At 40.3% G+C, this 17162-nt stretch overlaps 1 protein-coding gene across 4 annotated transcripts in view; it reads left to right on the plus strand.

Moving 5' to 3' along the window:
* Positions 1 to 16657, plus strand: part of GPSM2 (G protein signaling modulator 2) — a 36072-nt gene extending 19415 nt beyond the window's left edge. For 2 of the 4 annotated variants that reach the window (XM_083745850.1, XM_083745851.1), the window contains 12 exons: positions 668 to 803; positions 1525 to 1667; positions 3530 to 3653; positions 4444 to 4559; positions 5774 to 5929; positions 8189 to 8297; positions 8582 to 8711; positions 9993 to 10063; positions 11996 to 12169; positions 12684 to 12831; positions 12918 to 13135; positions 16061 to 16657. In XM_083745850.1, coding sequence (XP_083601976.1) covers positions 668 to 803; positions 1525 to 1667; positions 3530 to 3653; positions 4444 to 4559; positions 5774 to 5929; positions 8189 to 8297; positions 8582 to 8711; positions 9993 to 10063; positions 11996 to 12169; positions 12684 to 12831; positions 12918 to 13135; positions 16061 to 16228 — 1693 coding nt within the window. In that variant the 3' untranslated portion in view covers positions 16229 to 16657. The remainder of the gene's footprint in view (positions 1 to 667; positions 804 to 1524; positions 1668 to 3529; positions 3654 to 4443; positions 4560 to 5773; positions 5930 to 8188; positions 8298 to 8581; positions 8712 to 9992; positions 10064 to 11995; positions 12170 to 12683; positions 12832 to 12917; positions 13136 to 16060) is intronic. The other 2 variants (XM_083745852.1, XM_083745853.1) reach the window with 1 other exon arrangement.
* The last annotated feature ends 505 nt before the right edge of the window (positions 16658 to 17162 follow it).

The raw sequence follows: 17162 nt of genomic DNA on the forward strand, positions 1-17162 counted from the left end.
TTGTATAGACAGGGGATGCCCATCTGGGCATGTAGATGGTCACATATTCCTATTTTTTTTACTTTAAGAATGTATTTTTCTACAATAAAATGGTGCTTATTCTCAAGTAAATGTGTTTAGCATGAGGACAGCAGAAGCTTTGGTTTGATTTTTGCACTAATGTAGTAGAAATGTAGAAGAAGTGGTAAAGCATAGAGTGGTGGCAGGGAGTTGGGGAAAAGAGAAATGTTGTACACTTCAAAATTGAAGTAATACACATAGCTTTCTAAATCCACCACCACCCCCAGTAAGACCATTAAGTTCAAGGTATAAAATTACTTAGCTGCACCATGTTGTAATTGAATTCTAAATTATAGTACATTTACTGTGCAATACTCTGCACATGTACAAGTCCTATTGTTTTCAGTAGTTCTTAACATACTAGTGAGAGCATTTAGAATTGAAGCCATAGCATTGTAGCAGTTTGACATATGTTAAAATATCTCCAAGCAGTCTTTGCTAAGCCATTAGCTGGAATTAATATGATCACAGGTTTTCTAAAATACATAAATAAGGCTTAATACTGAGTAAACATATTTAGGATGGGACTCAAGTGTGTTCAAATTGTAACAAACATGTGGTAAGTAATGGAGATATTTAATAGGAAAATATTTCTTTCAATTTTCAGGACCATTGGGGACCAGTTAGGCGAAGCTAAAGCAAGTGGAAACTTGGGAAATACCTTAAAGGTCCTTGGAAATTATGAAGAAGCAATTGTCCGCTGTCAGAGGCACCTCGACATTTCTAGAGAGCTAAGTGACAAGGTAAAACACTTTCTATATTTAGCACTGTTAAGGGGGGGGGCGGAGACAGGAAGTGTTCTTTTAAACAATGTTATAGCTAAAGATTTATTTGGTTCAAGTGATTTCAGTTTTGTTCAGTTCCCCATTCTCTTTATACCACTGTTTGCCCCTCCTGCTCCATTGGGAGTCCACAAAATCGGGAGGGTACCACATTTACTGTCTCTGCCCTAATAATACATTTGCTGTGTAGAGAACAAAAGAGCATCTCATTCTAGCTCTCTATAACCTTTATGGAAATCTGGGTACCATCCAGACTGGTCTTAAACACCATTCACCATTTTGCTTTTCTTAACCTCTTCTCGTGCCATTTGTCTCTGTTAAAAGCAAATAGGTGTAGGAATCTGCTGGTTGCATGAACCATGGGAAATCGTTCATAACCGAGTGCTTGGTAGCACCTGCACATTCCTGAGAACTTGTTTTGATAGTCTAAAAAGAAAGTTTTGTGTCTACCGATCCAGGTAGCATGTGTTTGGATCATTAAAAGAGGTCTCTCTGGAGTTCCTGTAGTCTGCAGATGTGGCACCTGATAAAACATTTTTGCAAATATAGTGAGCTTTCTTGGGGAATGCTGTGGTGAAATGGCTCATCAGAATTGCAGGAAAGGAATGATTGTTTAGTATAAATGGGAAGACATCCATTGTTGAATAGTTGAGAAATTCATTTCCAGCCTTTTCTTCTTTAGGTTGGAGAAGCAAGAGCACTTTATAACCTTGGAAATGTATATCATTCTAAGGGTAAAAGTGTAGCTTGTGCAGGTACCCATGATCCAGGAGAGTTTCCAGATGATGTTAAAGCTGCATTGCGGAAAGCTGCAGATTATTATGAGTAAGTAACAAAGGGAGCGGGGAGAACTATTCTTGGAAGCGGAGTTGATGTAGCTTAAAATAGTATTTATATCCCTTTAAAATGTGCTTTATATTAGACATGCTTTCAAAACTGTGTTTCTAATTCCCCTTCTCTCTATAATAAGCTCTTTTTATTTGAAAATTTGTTAAAAGTCCAAACACAAAAATAAATTTCAAAAATAGAACATTTGAAACATTCAGATGAAACCTTGTCTCTCCAGTTGCAGCAGCTTAATTCTGGCCAATAAAAATGCACTTGCTGATGAATTTTTAAGGAGGGAAATGTCAACAGTTATAGAGTAACTGTCATAAAAGCTGTTTATGTGCCTTTTCAAAATGAAATTAATTCACAGAGCACAGTGTAGGACACAGTTTCAGTTTATCATAGCAGTCACAATGGTATGTACTGTTTCGTTCAAGATTTTATTAGTTACCAAACTTAGTCCTGCATTGTACCTGGAACAGTACCAGAAGCCAATGAGGGCTTGTCAAGTCAAAACCATATGGGTTGTTGCTTCTTAATAATCTGCAAGGGCTATCACACATTAAATGCATTTCACTTTGAGGTTGTTTCACTGAATTTGGAAGAAAATATATATACAGTCATACCTCGGGTTAAATATGCTTCAGGTTGAGCGTTTTCAGGTTACACTCCGTGGCGACCCAGAAGTAACGGAATGCATTACTTTTGGGTTTCACCGCTCGCACATGTGCAGACGCTCAAAATGATGTCATGTGTGGAAGCGTGTTATGTTCTACGCAGGATGAGAACGGGGCTCCGGAACGGATTCCGTTCGCATCCAGAGGTACCACTGTACAGCCTTTATGGAAAAGTGCTGCATGTCACTCCCATTTGAACTCCATCAATACTTTCCTATCCCAAGTCATGAGATCTGCTGACCACTGGTTTCAACAGTATTTGGCTTTAGTCTGGTGACACACATCCCATTTCAAACCATGAACATATATTTATGAAGGAGGAAAATGAAAAAAAAATTGTGTAGGAACTTTTAACAGTACCCAAAGAGAAGCAAGTTTGCTTTCATTTTGTCTGTGCTCTTCCACGTACATTTCCATGTACATTTCCATGAGCTGATAACGAATCAGGTTGTAATGTGAAAAATAATAATTATAAAACAATAGAGTTAAAGAGACCTTGTTGTTCTCATCAAAAACGTCATCCACTTAATCTTTAGTGTGTGTACCACCCTACTTTTACAAGCCTGATTCATATAAATGTTTTTTGCATGGAAAAGCCACTAATAACTGATGGCTTCCTCTGCTCATCTCCCTATTTTTCCTGAATATCGCAATACAGAGAAGTGGAAAATGGGATTCTGTTTTGGTGAATTTCTGCTCTTCAACAAACTGACCACACGTTTGTAAGCCTCCAAAATCTCTCTTTAGGCACAGGTGCCAACCATTTTGCACAGGGTTTTGTTTCTAGCTCGAGCGCACATAAGCCTGCCTTGCCCTATTATGCCCTCTTCTAGGTCCACAGGTACCCACATATTGACAGTTACACATCTGTTGAACACGTGCAAAGTGGTCACCGCCTATAGACGCAACAGCTCTTCAAGGGGAGAATGACATTAAGTTGGGTTAGGCCCCTCTTCCTATCTCTGGAAGGCAGTAAAAGGACATCTTTGGGTCAGGGCTCTTGTGAGGGTGAAAGCATTAAACCACCTAATATTGATGGCTTCTAGCAAAAGTTATTAATGTATTGTAGTCATCGTGTCAGTTCCATGAGCAGGAAGAACAGCCACCTTCATGGCTGCTAATTGTAATGCATTTCTAACATAAACCTTTTAATTGTTTTTATTTTGTTTCCCTGTTAAATAGGGAGAACTTGACATTAGTGACACAGCTGGGTGATAGAGCAGCCCAGGGACGTGCCTATGGAAACCTGGGGAATACTCATTATCTTCTGGGCAACTTCAGGAGTGCTGTTACTGCCCATGAACAGGTACAAGAGAGTGCTGTGTTCACACATAACACTAACCCATGGTTTGTTTCAAAAAACTAGAAGTCATCCTGCAGAGCCGTGATTTGTTTCTCCCAAGCTTGGTTTGTTTTCTGACTGCTCTTGCTTTGCTGTATAGATTGGTGAGCATCTGGGGTGGCATGGCCAAAGGCCTTTTGGTTCAGACATAATGCCACACAATAGTCTAAATAAGTCTATAAGCCAAAAACAAACCATGGCTTTACACTGTGGTTTATTGCCAGTAAACAAACAATTGTTAGTCAACTGGGCTGGGTTCAGACAATCCACACTTTGGCTGAAGAAACCTTGGCTTGGTGTTATGTTCATGGCATGCCAGAATATAGTGATAGTTTCCAGCATGATGTATTCTGCATCTGCCATTTAAAAAGCAGGTCTTTATTATTGCTACTATAACTATTATTATCATCTGTTAACTCCTAGTGATGAAATATAGTTTTTATTCAGAATTCCTCTTTTCAAAGAATCTGTAACAATGTATGTTCTGCAGAAATAGCTGAATTTTTTACTAAAAGAAACCCACAGTAAGCATAGCTGTCAACATTTCCCTTTTTTAAGGGAAATTCCCTTATTCCGAATAGGATTCCTCGCAAGAAAAGGGAAAGGTTGACAGCTATGATATTAAGGTTTATTTGAAATCAGTAACCTGGGATTCTAAAATTTTGTGCTACATATTGAATTCCATCCTTTTACAGTTCACATCTACTTACTGGATATCAGTATGAACCATTACAACAGAACCTTTATTTTTCAGCGCCTTTTAATTGCAAAAGAATTTGGTGATAGAGCTGCTGAAAGAAGAGCCTACAGCAATCTTGGAAATGCTTATATTTTCCTTGGAGAATTTGAAACTGCTGCCGAATACTACAAGTTAGTCAATATATTGTTTAATTACCTAACCAAAGTATTATTTTTACAAGTTTTCCAATCTTTCTAGTTTTAATTATAAATTTATAATCCTTCAGATTTTAGCCTATCTGGTAGGTTAGACTCAGATATAACTTGCCCTGGACTACCCAGAGAATATTATATTTGTGTGAGCCTGGATTTACTATTTCTAACTCCATATCTGAAGCTATTTTCAGATTTAGATGTTTTATTTGAATATTGATTAGTTGTCTTCTCTTTCCTGAGTTTAGTTAAGATCTTTTCAAAAGGTCAGTATTGGCAGTCCCCCCCCCCCCCCGAAAATTAAGACCCTCAAAATGAGTTTTTATTAGAACATATAAACAATCTGTGCCACTGTGAGAACAATCGGCTTGATTCAGCAAGCTCTTCTTAATTTTTTTAATGCTCTAAACTATCTTAACTCATCTAAGGATCTAACAAACGACAGCTGTTTTAGAATATCATTTTAGGAAAATATCAATATTTTGGGAATGGTCAGTGGTAGAGCATCTGCTTGTGTGTGCAGAAGGTCCAAGGTTTAATGCCTAGCATTTCCCATTAAGGCTGGGAATGTCCTCTGCCTGGAACCTTGGAAGAGCTGCTGCCATTCACTGTAGACAAGCCCTTAGCCACATGGACCAATGGTCTGACTTCCTGTGTTTTATGTGTTGTTACCGTATGGCTTTAGACTGCAGCACTGGTTCTGTGGAAAATGTACCCCATTATTTGATTGACCTGTTTTTTCTGCAGTTTATACAAAATCCTTAGATCTAGCTGTTGATGGGAAACCTAATTGGTCTGAACTGAAAAGTAGGGTGACCCTGTTAGCAGTGGTGATATTTGCTTTGGCAGCTTCTAAAATTTGAGCCAGTTTTCTGCCCTCTCAGTAGCATGATAAGTTAGATTGTTTTGTTGAAGTTATTACTATGTTATTTATTTCTTTGTTGTGACTCCTAGTCTAAACGATTGATTGATTGATTGATTGATTGATTGATTGATAAAGACCCATTGTATGTTTGTTTATGCATATATACTATTTGTCTAAGGAAAAGGACTGCTTTGGAAATGGGGAGACAAATTAGCTTTGTATAGGATTATATTTGTATATTAAACATTGAGAGCCCCTTGAACTATGTGCAGATACATTCTTGTTAGTCATGTAAGCAAAGATTATTTCTAGCTGTTTGTACTTTTAGGAAAACACTGCAGCTCGCCAGGCAGCTTACAGACCGGGCTGTAGAAGCACAAGCTTGCTACAGCCTTGGGAATACATATACTTTACTTCAAGACTATGAAAAGGCCATCGATTATCATCTGAAACACTTGGCAATTGCTGAAGAACTGAATGATAGGTAAGGCTTTTAAAAGTCCACTGTTCATTAACAAGAGAGAGTAAAATTAAGTTCATATAGAATAAGTGCCCTATTCAAATAGACAAAGGTCCAAAGAAGTACACTATGCATGCCTAAGAACCTGCCCCTGCCCCTTGGGATTTTCCCCTCCACGCTTTTGAACTGTAGGTGACCATGCCATATCATAAACTCTTTTGAAAATTCCCTTCAGTTTTGTGCAGTGACTTGTCCTTTGATCTGCAACTTTAGAAACAAAAGCCTGGGTTCAATATCTAAATACAACTCTGGAAACTTCAATAAGCACTAATCATTTTTAAAAGTTGTGAGATTTGCATTGGGATTAGCCAGCTTTCTGTCACTAAGCTTTGTATTATGTAGTTTAGGGCTTTTAATTGAAATTGTGCATTAATGAGATTTTGTATATTCGAATTGAACATAAACTCCATTCTGTGTTTTGCTGTTTTGTTACTGAGAACCAATTCATTTAAGTATTACTTTAATTGAGCAGCTTGTGGAAGTATGTGTGTTCATACTTCTGATTCTCTACAGTTAACATATGAAGCAGAGAGAAATGGATCCCACCTGCAGAGACCATAAAGTAATGCATTTGTTGACTGACAGTGTTAAGTGTGTTGTTGCCAGTAAATAAAACAAAAATAAAAGCTAGTTAGCTTTGTTCAGTAGCATTACTAAGAGCCTGTAAACATTACTTCCTCAGGAAGGGAGGGAAGCCTATCTCACAAGGAATCACATAATTGTAGAGTTGGAAGGGACCCTGAGGGTCATCTAGTCCAACCCCCCAGCAATGCAAAGAATCTCAACACATGGTCCTCCTCCTATTTGAACCCATACTGGATGCTGCTTAGCTTTGCAAATGTGCCAGCAGTTTCAGTGCTCACCACTAGGAGGACTAGTTGATTCAACAGCCACTGTCCATTGTTCTCTCCCTATTCCTAGGGGGCTAACTAAATTTGAGCCACACCTCCTGACTTCACTGACTACTACAGTAGCTGGAAGAAAGCTAGGCATGTAAATTTGTAGCAACCTAGTGAGCTAGAGGGAGCCTCAGCTGACAAAACATAAAGTGAGTTAAGCAGATGTGCAGGTTTAGCAGCAGGGCAAGGAGGACAGGGCACACGACTCTGCCCCTCCTTTCCTTTAGCTAAAGTAAAACTGAACTCTCAATAAAAGTAACCCCTGCAACTGGAATGTCATCAGGGGTGTGGGGGCTTTCCAGTGTTTTACACTGTCTTGTCACATGTACAGCTATCTCCCTTTTGGGCAGAAGTCACGGGTGTGTCCAAAGTGCAATGAGCTCCTGGTTCGCTTGGAACAAGCTTATTCCCTTGAAGCTAAGGTGGCAGACCAGGAAAGCTAAGAGAGGCAGAAAACTCTGTGAATGAGACATGCAGGGATACTATAGTTGTGTCCCACTGCCACACTGAGAGCTGTCCTGCTGTCAGGGAGAATGAGGATTTCTGGGAAGGAGAGTGTCAGAAGAAGAGGAAACATTTCCTTAGAATGGACCCATTCCTTGTTATGCCTGCATGTTCAGGATGCTTTTTTGGGTGGGGAGTGAAGAAAGTGGATGGAGAAAAGTGTTTCTCCCTCTTTGATAACACTAGAATTGAATGTTGGGAGATTAAGGCAGATAAAAGAAAGTCCTTTTTCAGACAGCACATAGTTAAACTAGTTAAATTATGGAACTTGCTCCCACAGGAGGCAGTGATGACCACCAACTTTAAAAGATTAGACAAGATTCATGGGGGGGGGGGGTAGGGCTATCAATGGCTACTAGCCAAGAAGGTTATACATGGTTGGAGGCAGTAATGGTTGGAGGCAGTAATACTAGTTACGGGGAACTGCAGGAGTGAATGTTATTGTACTCAGATCCTGCTTAAAGGTTTCCCACAGGCATGCAGTTGGCTAGCCAGAACAGGATGCTGGACTAGATAGGGTTGGCTTGATTCATCAGGCTCTTATGTTCTTACTTGTTATTGGCCGATAGTGGTTTGTTTAAATGAAACATGATCTCTGGTTCAGACATAAAGCTAAGCCAAGGATCATGATTTGTTTCTCACATGTGCTAGTGGGGAGTACAAAGTGGCACAGACCAGTGCATTAGCATTAAACAATTAACTGGTTTACTGTGGCATATGAACTGACTAGTATAGGAATGGGTCTTTACTGGTTTAAGTCGGTTAGAAAGCTAATGTGTGGAGCATTTAATAAGTGTCATGCTGTTGAACTGTGTTTCAGAATTGGTGAAGGAAGAGCATGCTGGAGTTTGGGGAATGCATACACAGCCCTGGGGAACCATGAACAAGCTATGCACTATGCCGAAAAACATTTAGACATTTCGAGAGAGGTATGTGGTCATATTACAAGTTGTTTGTGGTATACTCTTTTTATAAAAATAAGTATGCATATACAGTGGAACCTCGGTTTTTGAACATAATCCATTCCGGAAGGCCATTCGAGTTTCAAAATGTTTGAAAACTGAAACTCAATATGGAAGCCTCAATACAATAGGGAAACTCAAAATGGAAGCCGCCTCAGAAGTTTAAAGACTGGGGTTTACATATTTATGGATAGTGTATACAGGAACTTGTTCAGTATGGATATGAAATTACAAAATGCTTTTGATTGCAGGTGGGAGATAAAACTGGAGAACTAACAGCTAAACTTAACCTCTCAGATCTACAAATGGTGCTTGGCCTAAGTTTCAGCACAAACAGTTCAATGATGACAGAAAATCAAATTCTAGATCATAGCGTGAATGGTAAGTATAAACTTCCATGATTATGTATTAATATTTATCTTAATTAATCTTCAACGCTCATAGATAGGCTGATATTTTGTGGGATATACTTTTACTTGGGGAAATTATAAGACTCTGTATTTGCTTTAAAAAAAAATATTTTATTGAGTTTACATTTTACCATAATCACATTCCATTACATAATCTCATAACCAAAGAACAATGCTCAAACTGAGCTTCGACTTCCCCCCATCCCACTCTCTGGCTTTCATAAATAATCACTTACATCTTAGCATTTCTATAACCACTTATTTACCTTTTTTCTTTCTTAATAAAATGTACCTTGTTAAATGTAAACTAGCTCCCAATATTAGCATAACAAAATATTTCAACTCAAACGTTTTCAAATGTTTACAATGTTCTTCCATATATTGTATAAATTTACTCGTCCTTTTCAAACAGTTTGCTGTGCTGATTTTGGATCCTCCCCGTCAGCTTTGCCAATTCTGCATATTCCATCATCTTAGTCTGCCATTCTTCCAATATTGGAAGTTCCTGCTACTTCCATTGTGTATTTGCAATGCAATGGGGAAATTTTTTTGCACTCCTTAATCTTCAATACTGGATTTGTTCTTGTATTCTGGTTTTAGAAACTTTTTTTTTAAAAGCCACAAGCCATTTTTCTTTTATAAGCACACCTATACAGTCAAGTCCCTCAGCAGAACTAGGAGATAATTATTGGTGATTTCCCTCCCCCCCCCAATCCACAGTAGAGCACCCCTCAGCCCCAACTCCACCCCCCCCCCAATACCCTAAATGTCTGAAAGACTGCCTCATTCCTTACAGACCCTGCTGAGATTAGCAGAGGGGGTCCTCTTGGTAGTTCCTCCACAATCTGAGGCTTGGGGTTGTGACAGCCTGTGAACAGGGCCTTCTCTGTGGTGGCCGCTAAGCTGTGGAACTCCCCATTGAGTTGTATCTGGCAACTTCTTTATACAGCTTTCAGAGAATGCTGAAGCTGCACCTTGGATTTTGACACTTGAGGTTTATGTTTTTATGGTTCTAAGTCATTCCCAGTTGTTTTTATATTATGCTGTAAGCTGCTTTGGGCCCTTCAGGTGAAAAGTGGGAAATACATACATAATTTAATAAAACCTTACCTTGCATGTAGGTGAGTTCTAATTCAATTATTAGTCTCAAGTAGTAATGATGGTTATTAGACTTTAGAAGGTCCAGGTAATTTACCCTCATTGTACTTGTTATGAAGCTTTCCTTCAAAATAAACTATTTTTCTGTCTTAAGGTGCAAGACCCCGAGTAGGACGCCGCCATAGTATGGAAAACATGGAACTTATGAAGCTTACTCCTGAAAAGGTTGGTGACTTGGGTTGGATCCGGACTACATTAGCTCCCACTGATTTTACTGGAAAAGGAATTCAGCTAGGCATTATTAACTTAATATGGATTCAGCACATTAGTCTTAATTGTCACTCAAGCTATAGGGAGAGGGGATGTGGAGACTGTGGCACTCCCATCTACGCGCCTGCACAGTGCTGACCTGCCTGCTTTGTCCCTCTTTCTCTCCTGGTGATGGGGGGGGGGGCGTTTCAGGTCTCTGGCAGCAGTGCTCCTCACTGACCAGTCCTCTGCAGTGGCAACTACCTTTGGATGTTAGACTAGCCAGAACAAGTTATGCAGGAAGTGATTTTGGTCAAAAATGGGAGAATCAAAACCTGCATTTTTAACTGTTTCTGATTGTGAATCTGGCAATAAATGGCACCACTTGTGTGTGCATCTATAGCCTTCTCCCCCTCCCCCTGAGGTTGTCAATACCTTTTGCTGTATTTGATGTTTATGATCTGTAGACCAAATCAGCTGAACTGAAACAGAGATTTAGTTGATTGACTACATATCAGGGATAGAAAATATTTTTCTTCCCTTTGTCTTGACTACTGTGGGTTATTTATTAAGCCATTGTTTACAGAAGATGACTACATGGAAATACCACTGAGAGAGAAGATATATGAGTAGAACAGTACTAAGGGTAGTAATGTCTGGTTCTGTAATTGAGGCATGCTAGTGGAAATGAAGGGTACACAAGTACATCCTAAGCAAAATGGAATGGTGACTGATTTCTGTGCAGTTTGATGTTCTGAGTTTTTTCCCAAGGTTTGGTTCACACATCACAATGAACCTTAATGTTCTATTGTCAATGTGCAGATCACTCAATCCAGGGATCCCTGTTTTTGAGCAAAAAACATGATCCCTGATTTGGAAAGAATACCAATTCAAGGGTTGTGATTTCTTGCTCCTGCTTACCAGCAGGGAGGAGCAAAAAACATTAAATGCAGCCAGTATATTGTTTTAAAATTATGAGGAGCAGCAGCTTTGCTGAGAAATAGGTAAAATGAATTCCAAGTTCACATTTTTAGGGTTGTTTCCTCTGCTATTTCTAGTCCTAGTAGACCCATTGAAATTAGTGACCATGGTTAAGTTTGGTCCTTTAATTTCAGTAGGCCTACCCCAAGCACAATTTCGTTGAATACCACCCTTAGTTTCCACACATGGGTAGGAGAAAAAGTTAAAAATATAGAAGTTCATCTGTTGTTCCACTGTCTCCTCTTTGCTTATGCTTCCTGCCACCCCTTCTGCCTCCACCTGACCCCCCCCCCATTTGCCTGGGGTCTCTCCTTTTTGCTGCACTTGATCTGTACACAGAAATGGAATATTTAAAAATTCAGAATACTTGTGTGTATCTGTAGTTCAGGAACAATCTAAGGAGGCAGAGCTAATTTAAACAGGGAAAAAGTGATGTACAATTAATATAATGAAGAAGGAATTGGCATCACTGCATGAACTTAATTTTAGGTCTTAAAAAGTTATCTTGGACAATTAGTTTAGCATAGCTAAATAATACCTGGGATCCATTCTACTTTCCTGAATGTAGTGTCACAAAGAAACATTAAAAGCGGCAGTATCTTGTCCCTGGGAAAATGTGACCACCCTCTTGCCCAAGATTTGCATGTCTATTACAGTGAAACAGGTTGTAGTAGATACCGCTTGTAATGTTCTAACTTGGAAGGCTGCTTATAACTTCAAGTGTGCAGGATTTGTTTCCATAGCAGGCTTCTTCCTGTTTTGATATGAGGTACTTGAATTTTTCTAGCTCTGTGGAGATATTGACTCAAATTAAGTCAGCCTCTTCAGTGTTAGTAGTGTGAAAATTAAGGCAGGTAGTATTTTGTGCCTGAATGAGAGACTTTCTTCTGAATAGTTTCTTGATATACATTGTCCCTTGTTCTCTAGGTTCAGGACTGGAACAGTGAAATTCTGGCCAAACAGAAACCACTAGTTCCTAAACCTTCAGCAAAACTACACTTTGTAAATCGATTAAAAGGCAAAAAATACAAAAACATCACATCTTCTAAAGTGCTTCAGGATGCTAGTAATTCTATTGACCACCGACTAAGTTCACAGAAGGTATTTGTGGATAAATATTTAATTGCTTGAAAGAAATTTTAAAATTATAGTTTGAACACCTTTTTAGAAGCATGCTGGTTTAACTTGTTTGCTTGAGTTTTAAAAAAATCTTAGCAACATCATGATTAATGCTCATGATGAAGCTAATTCTAAGCATACTTCTTAGGAAGCGCTTCTCATCAAGCTCAGTGGATATATTCTAAATAAGCATGGTTAGGATTTGGGTGGAAAAATCCATTTGAAAATTTTGTTGGGTTGGAGTGAGAACTAAACATTTGATTATAAAACCTGTATCAGCTGCTAAAATACTGTGCTGGCTTTGTTAGGATAGAAATCGATGCTAGTGTCTTAGCCTAAGTGTTGTTTTACTTCATTGGCTCTTCTTCCCTCCCTCTTTCCCATGCTATTTATTTGTGCATAGCTTTTTTTGTAATATGGGTAGAGTGTCCTATTGTCTTCAAAAGTAACCAGTATAACTTTGGCCTGACTATTTTTTTATCTGACTTCTTAAAAGAACAGCCCTGATGTGCCTGGAGATGAAGGGTTCTTTGACTTGCTAAGTCGATTTCAGAGCAACAGAATGGATGATCAACGGTATTGTTTCCAGGACAGGAACAGACTGGCAGTGACACCTTCTGCACCATCAAGAACATTGAAAAAATGTAACTAATTTTAAAATGTGTATAATTCCCACCTTCTGACAGAATAGAATAAAAGCAGCATAATTATTTTCTTCATCTTTCTGCAGCCTTTTCTACGTCCATGGTCTCACCTCACACTGATGAATTTCTAGATCTTCTTGCTAGCTCTCAGAGTAGACGTCTAGATGATCAGCGAGCCAATGCCAGTGATTTACCAGGACTTCGTCTTAATCAGCGCAACAGTCAATCGGTCCTTGGCCGCTTGATGGCCAGTAGCAATAGTGAACCAGATGATGACTTCTTTGACATTTTGATAAAATATCAGGTAAGTCTTCAGTGGGTTCTTAATGTTTTTTTCGATTAAAAAGTTAATGAATGCTCTCTGATAAATCTTAGCATTTTTAGCAAAGCTCGTGGTGAGTCACCCTCAGATATATTCTTAAAATCAAATGGCTCGCCAAAATGCTGTAAGCAGATAAGGAATACTTGAACTCAACTTAACTGGATTTATAAGCAATCTAATGTTGGCTGGAAGAGAAATAAGCAGAACATGCTCTGACTTGAAAAAACAGCCCTCTGCACGTTTCTCAGTTTCTGAACAGACTTTGCCTGACCCTCACAATTGGAGATTTTTTTATGAAATCTCATTTTTTTTCTCCCTGTTGAAATGACTATACATGTCACTAGAATTTTGTATGAGGGCTAGACCACTCTGGAGTCCCTTTGCCACCAGTGTGCCAAAGGAAAAGCAAACTGCAGCCGGACACTGGTGACAGTTTACCACCAGGTGAAACCACCATTGCACTCTGGCCATCGTACAACTGAGGGCAAGCTAGCTTGTTCCTCCCTTGGCTGCCTGCCCTGCAGCGGAGAAGTCTAAGGGAGCCCCCACTCTGGCTCACACAAGGCAGAGATGTGGTGGGTGCTCTGCTAGATTTTGTCTGCTGAGGGGCAGGCAGCTGTGCACCCCAAAAGAGGTAGCCCACGCATGCCAAGGTGGTGGTGAGGCAGGCACCTTGGCACAGTGCTGCCTTGGCAGGTTATCTCTTTCTCCCGGCCCAACCAGTGCACTGCATCTTTACTCCCAGGGTGACCCACCACCCTGGGAGGAAAGACAGACCCCACCCACCAGTCAGATGAGGGGTCTTATGGGGTAATGCAGTACAAAAAAGTGCCCCGTGAGCTGGAGGGACATGGGGCTTGGTCAGCTGGGGGGGGTAAAGCCTTTGTGCCCCCCAGATGGGCAGCGCATGTTCTCTCCACGCCAGGTGTTGGGGCTGGAGGGATTTGCTCCTCCCCCAGCACTGGGAACAAGCTGCCTTGAAACTGCCTCTGCTCCCTCCCTTGTGGGCTGGGGTCAGTGCAGCTTCTTTCAACATCGTGGTGAATTGCCAGACTGTAATGTTGGGCTGGTGATACATTCTAATATTGAAAACCTGACATCGGCCAGCCCTACCTCCCAAGCATCTAACAACTAGCTGTGAATCCTGTGCAAGGGGGGGAAGTTATTTCAGTTGGAATAATGTTTACTATAAGGCAAGTGATGTTATTAAATTACCTAAAATGTGCAAAATATTTGCAGACTATCAAACACATTCCTTGACAAGGTGAAGGAGTGGCTAACATAACATTTATAAAAAGATAATATAGTGGAGGAGGCTTGGAGGGCCTTGCAGATTATAAGCAAACTGGGTAATTCAGTTTTTATCTAAAGTGCTCTGACTTCATAAGGACAAAACACAAAAGAAGCTCTAGAGTCTTTCCATGACATAACTGACTATTCCAAACAAAGAGCTCATAGAGTAAGGATCTAGTAGGAAGAGATGGTTAAAATGTACCGTATTTTTCGCTCCATAAGGCGCACCTGACCATTAAGGTGCACCTAGTTTTTAGAGGGGAAATTCAAGAAAAAAATATATATTTAAAGGGAGCGGTGAGCAGAGCCTGTATGCAACCCAGGCTCTGCTCAGTGCTCCCTTTCAAGAACCACGTGTGCGACGCTTGCAGGCTTTTCCCTGACGAGGGAGAAGGGTAGCCCGTCAGTTCTCCCTCCTCGGGGGAAAAGCCCCCAAGAGCTCTGTGCGGCTCTTGAGAGGGAGTGTGGCTCTTGGGGGCTTTTGTGGGAGGTGGGGGAAGTGAGAGAGCCTCGCTCTGTCGCTTCCCCCACCTCCCGCAAAAGCCAGAGATAGCCGCGCTCCGCAGGGCAGCGGGATAAAGGCTCCCCGCTGCCCTGCGGAGGCTTCACAGGCTACCCCAGAGCTGCTAAGGAGCCTGTTGGGGCTGGTGGGGGAAGCCTGGGTTTCCCCCTCCCCCAGCCCCAAAGAGCAGCTCTGGGAGGCAGGCTGCGCGCAGCCTTCCCGCTGCTCCCAGAGCTTGTCGGGGCTGGCAGGGGGGTTCCCCCCCAGCCCCAGGGACCACACATTTACTCCATAAGACACACAGACATTTCCCCTTAGTTTTTAAGAGGAAAAAAGTGTGTCTTATGGAGCAAAAAATACGGTAGATTAGGAAAATTTAAAACTATTTTGTTCTTGTGTCACACTTTTCCTATCGTGAAAGGTACAACAAAATGTTAGCTAATCTTTCAGGTAAGCAGTTCACATCCCTCAGTATTCTTAAAATGGGTTCAGGTTGTGGTAGCTGACTTTGAAGTATATGCTCAAGCATACCTGAAAAGGTGTTCCTCTCTAATCTGGGCTAAGGCCTCTGTATCCATTCATGGTACACACTTGGGTGGTGTTCACTGCTCTGGCTGGGAAGTGTGACAAGATGCCAGATGAGTCCTTTATTCTTCTAGCTGGCATCCATTCTTCTCCTGTATGACAGATGCTACATCGAGACAACCTCCCCAAACCCATGGAAACATTGGCAGAGACTTACTGGATTAGAGACTTTAATATGCATCACAAACTTGTTTTAAGCAATATTTCCAGTTTTAAGCCCACCCCCACCCCCCGAAATGACAGGCAAGCTGCTATTCTTTATTGTACTTTATATTTATTATATGTGATAAGAGACATAGTTGTGCTATATTACTGCTTCTCTGAGTGAATATTCAATCAGGACCACACAATGTATATGCTGTTTCTGTTGGGAAAAGACAGGAAACATGGCTGACAATATTCTGCCAAAATGTGAATGTTACTACTTTTAATAGATTTAACATGGGCAAACAGGATGAATTGAACTGTGGAATGGTTAAACCGTGGATTTTAGCTGTAACTCCTATCCTACTTTGTTTTGATTTTAGGGCTCTAGACTAGATGATCAGAGATGTGCACCACCACCAATCATCACAAAAGGACCAACTGTACCTGATGAAGATTTTTTTAGCCTTATTTTGAGATCCCAAGGGAAGAGAATGGATGAACAGAGAGTCTTTCTACCCTCTGATTTGAAGAGGGCAAATTCTAATTAATGGACTTCTTCAAAAGCACACCGAAGAGAAACAGATGGATTGTGTAATACTGGAATTCCATTTTTTAATAATCCAGGAAACAATGCCTTTAAGGGAAAAAGTTTATGGTACAGTTACTGCTGCCACAGCTTGAAAAAAGCATATCAAAAAATGTTTGTAAAAAGCTCTATAGAGCACTGTTTCAATTTTCTCTCTGTAAATATTTTTTTGTTTCGTATGGTTTAGTGTTTAACGGTACTTTTCACATGAGCTTATGGAAAAAAATCCAGCTAAAATTATGTAATTAAATAGGAAAACTCTAGACTTAACCTCAAAGGTTTTTCTAACATCTAAGAAGTATAGAATGTTCCAAAACAATTGACAAGTATTACATTGTTTTTTTTTAAAAAAAAACACACGAGAAAAATAAATATTTTCATACTAGCTAAACCTGCTGTTTTGTCTGTAAGTAAATGAACTGATCCAAAGAGAATGCTGTTGGTTCTTAACTCAGATAAGTTGCTTTTGTGGTAAGGTCCTATCTCCTACCCACCCTGGAGTTTTTTCAGCTATTCTAGTTATTTGTTGCTCCCATTTGTTAAGAGAAGTCTTCCATTATTTCCTGCCTGTTTTTGGTTTTTTGTTGGGTGGGGTGGGGGCTAGATTGCAGGACTGTCATGGCTGAAGATGTGCTCTCTCTGTCAGAGAGCTTGCTTTGCATGGTCCTTGTCTCCTTGAGGGACTGGGAAGAGCAACCCACTCGAGGTTATTCTCCTACCTTTGAAGAACATGAACTTAGGTATGAACCAACATTCCTTTTCCATGCAGTGTTCAAGCCTTCCTCATGCAAAAACATGACACCTGGTAAAAATTAATTCTTGATCTTGGGGTAGGGGAAAGTCACAGCTAAAGAAAAGTTCTCCTGTTGAACCTAAATAACAGCTTTTACAGATAC

Source organism: Podarcis gaigeae (assembly GCF_964106915.1).
Source record: "Podarcis gaigeae genome assembly, chromosome: 6".
NCBI lineage: Eukaryota > Metazoa > Chordata > Lepidosauria > Squamata > Lacertidae > Podarcis > Podarcis gaigeae.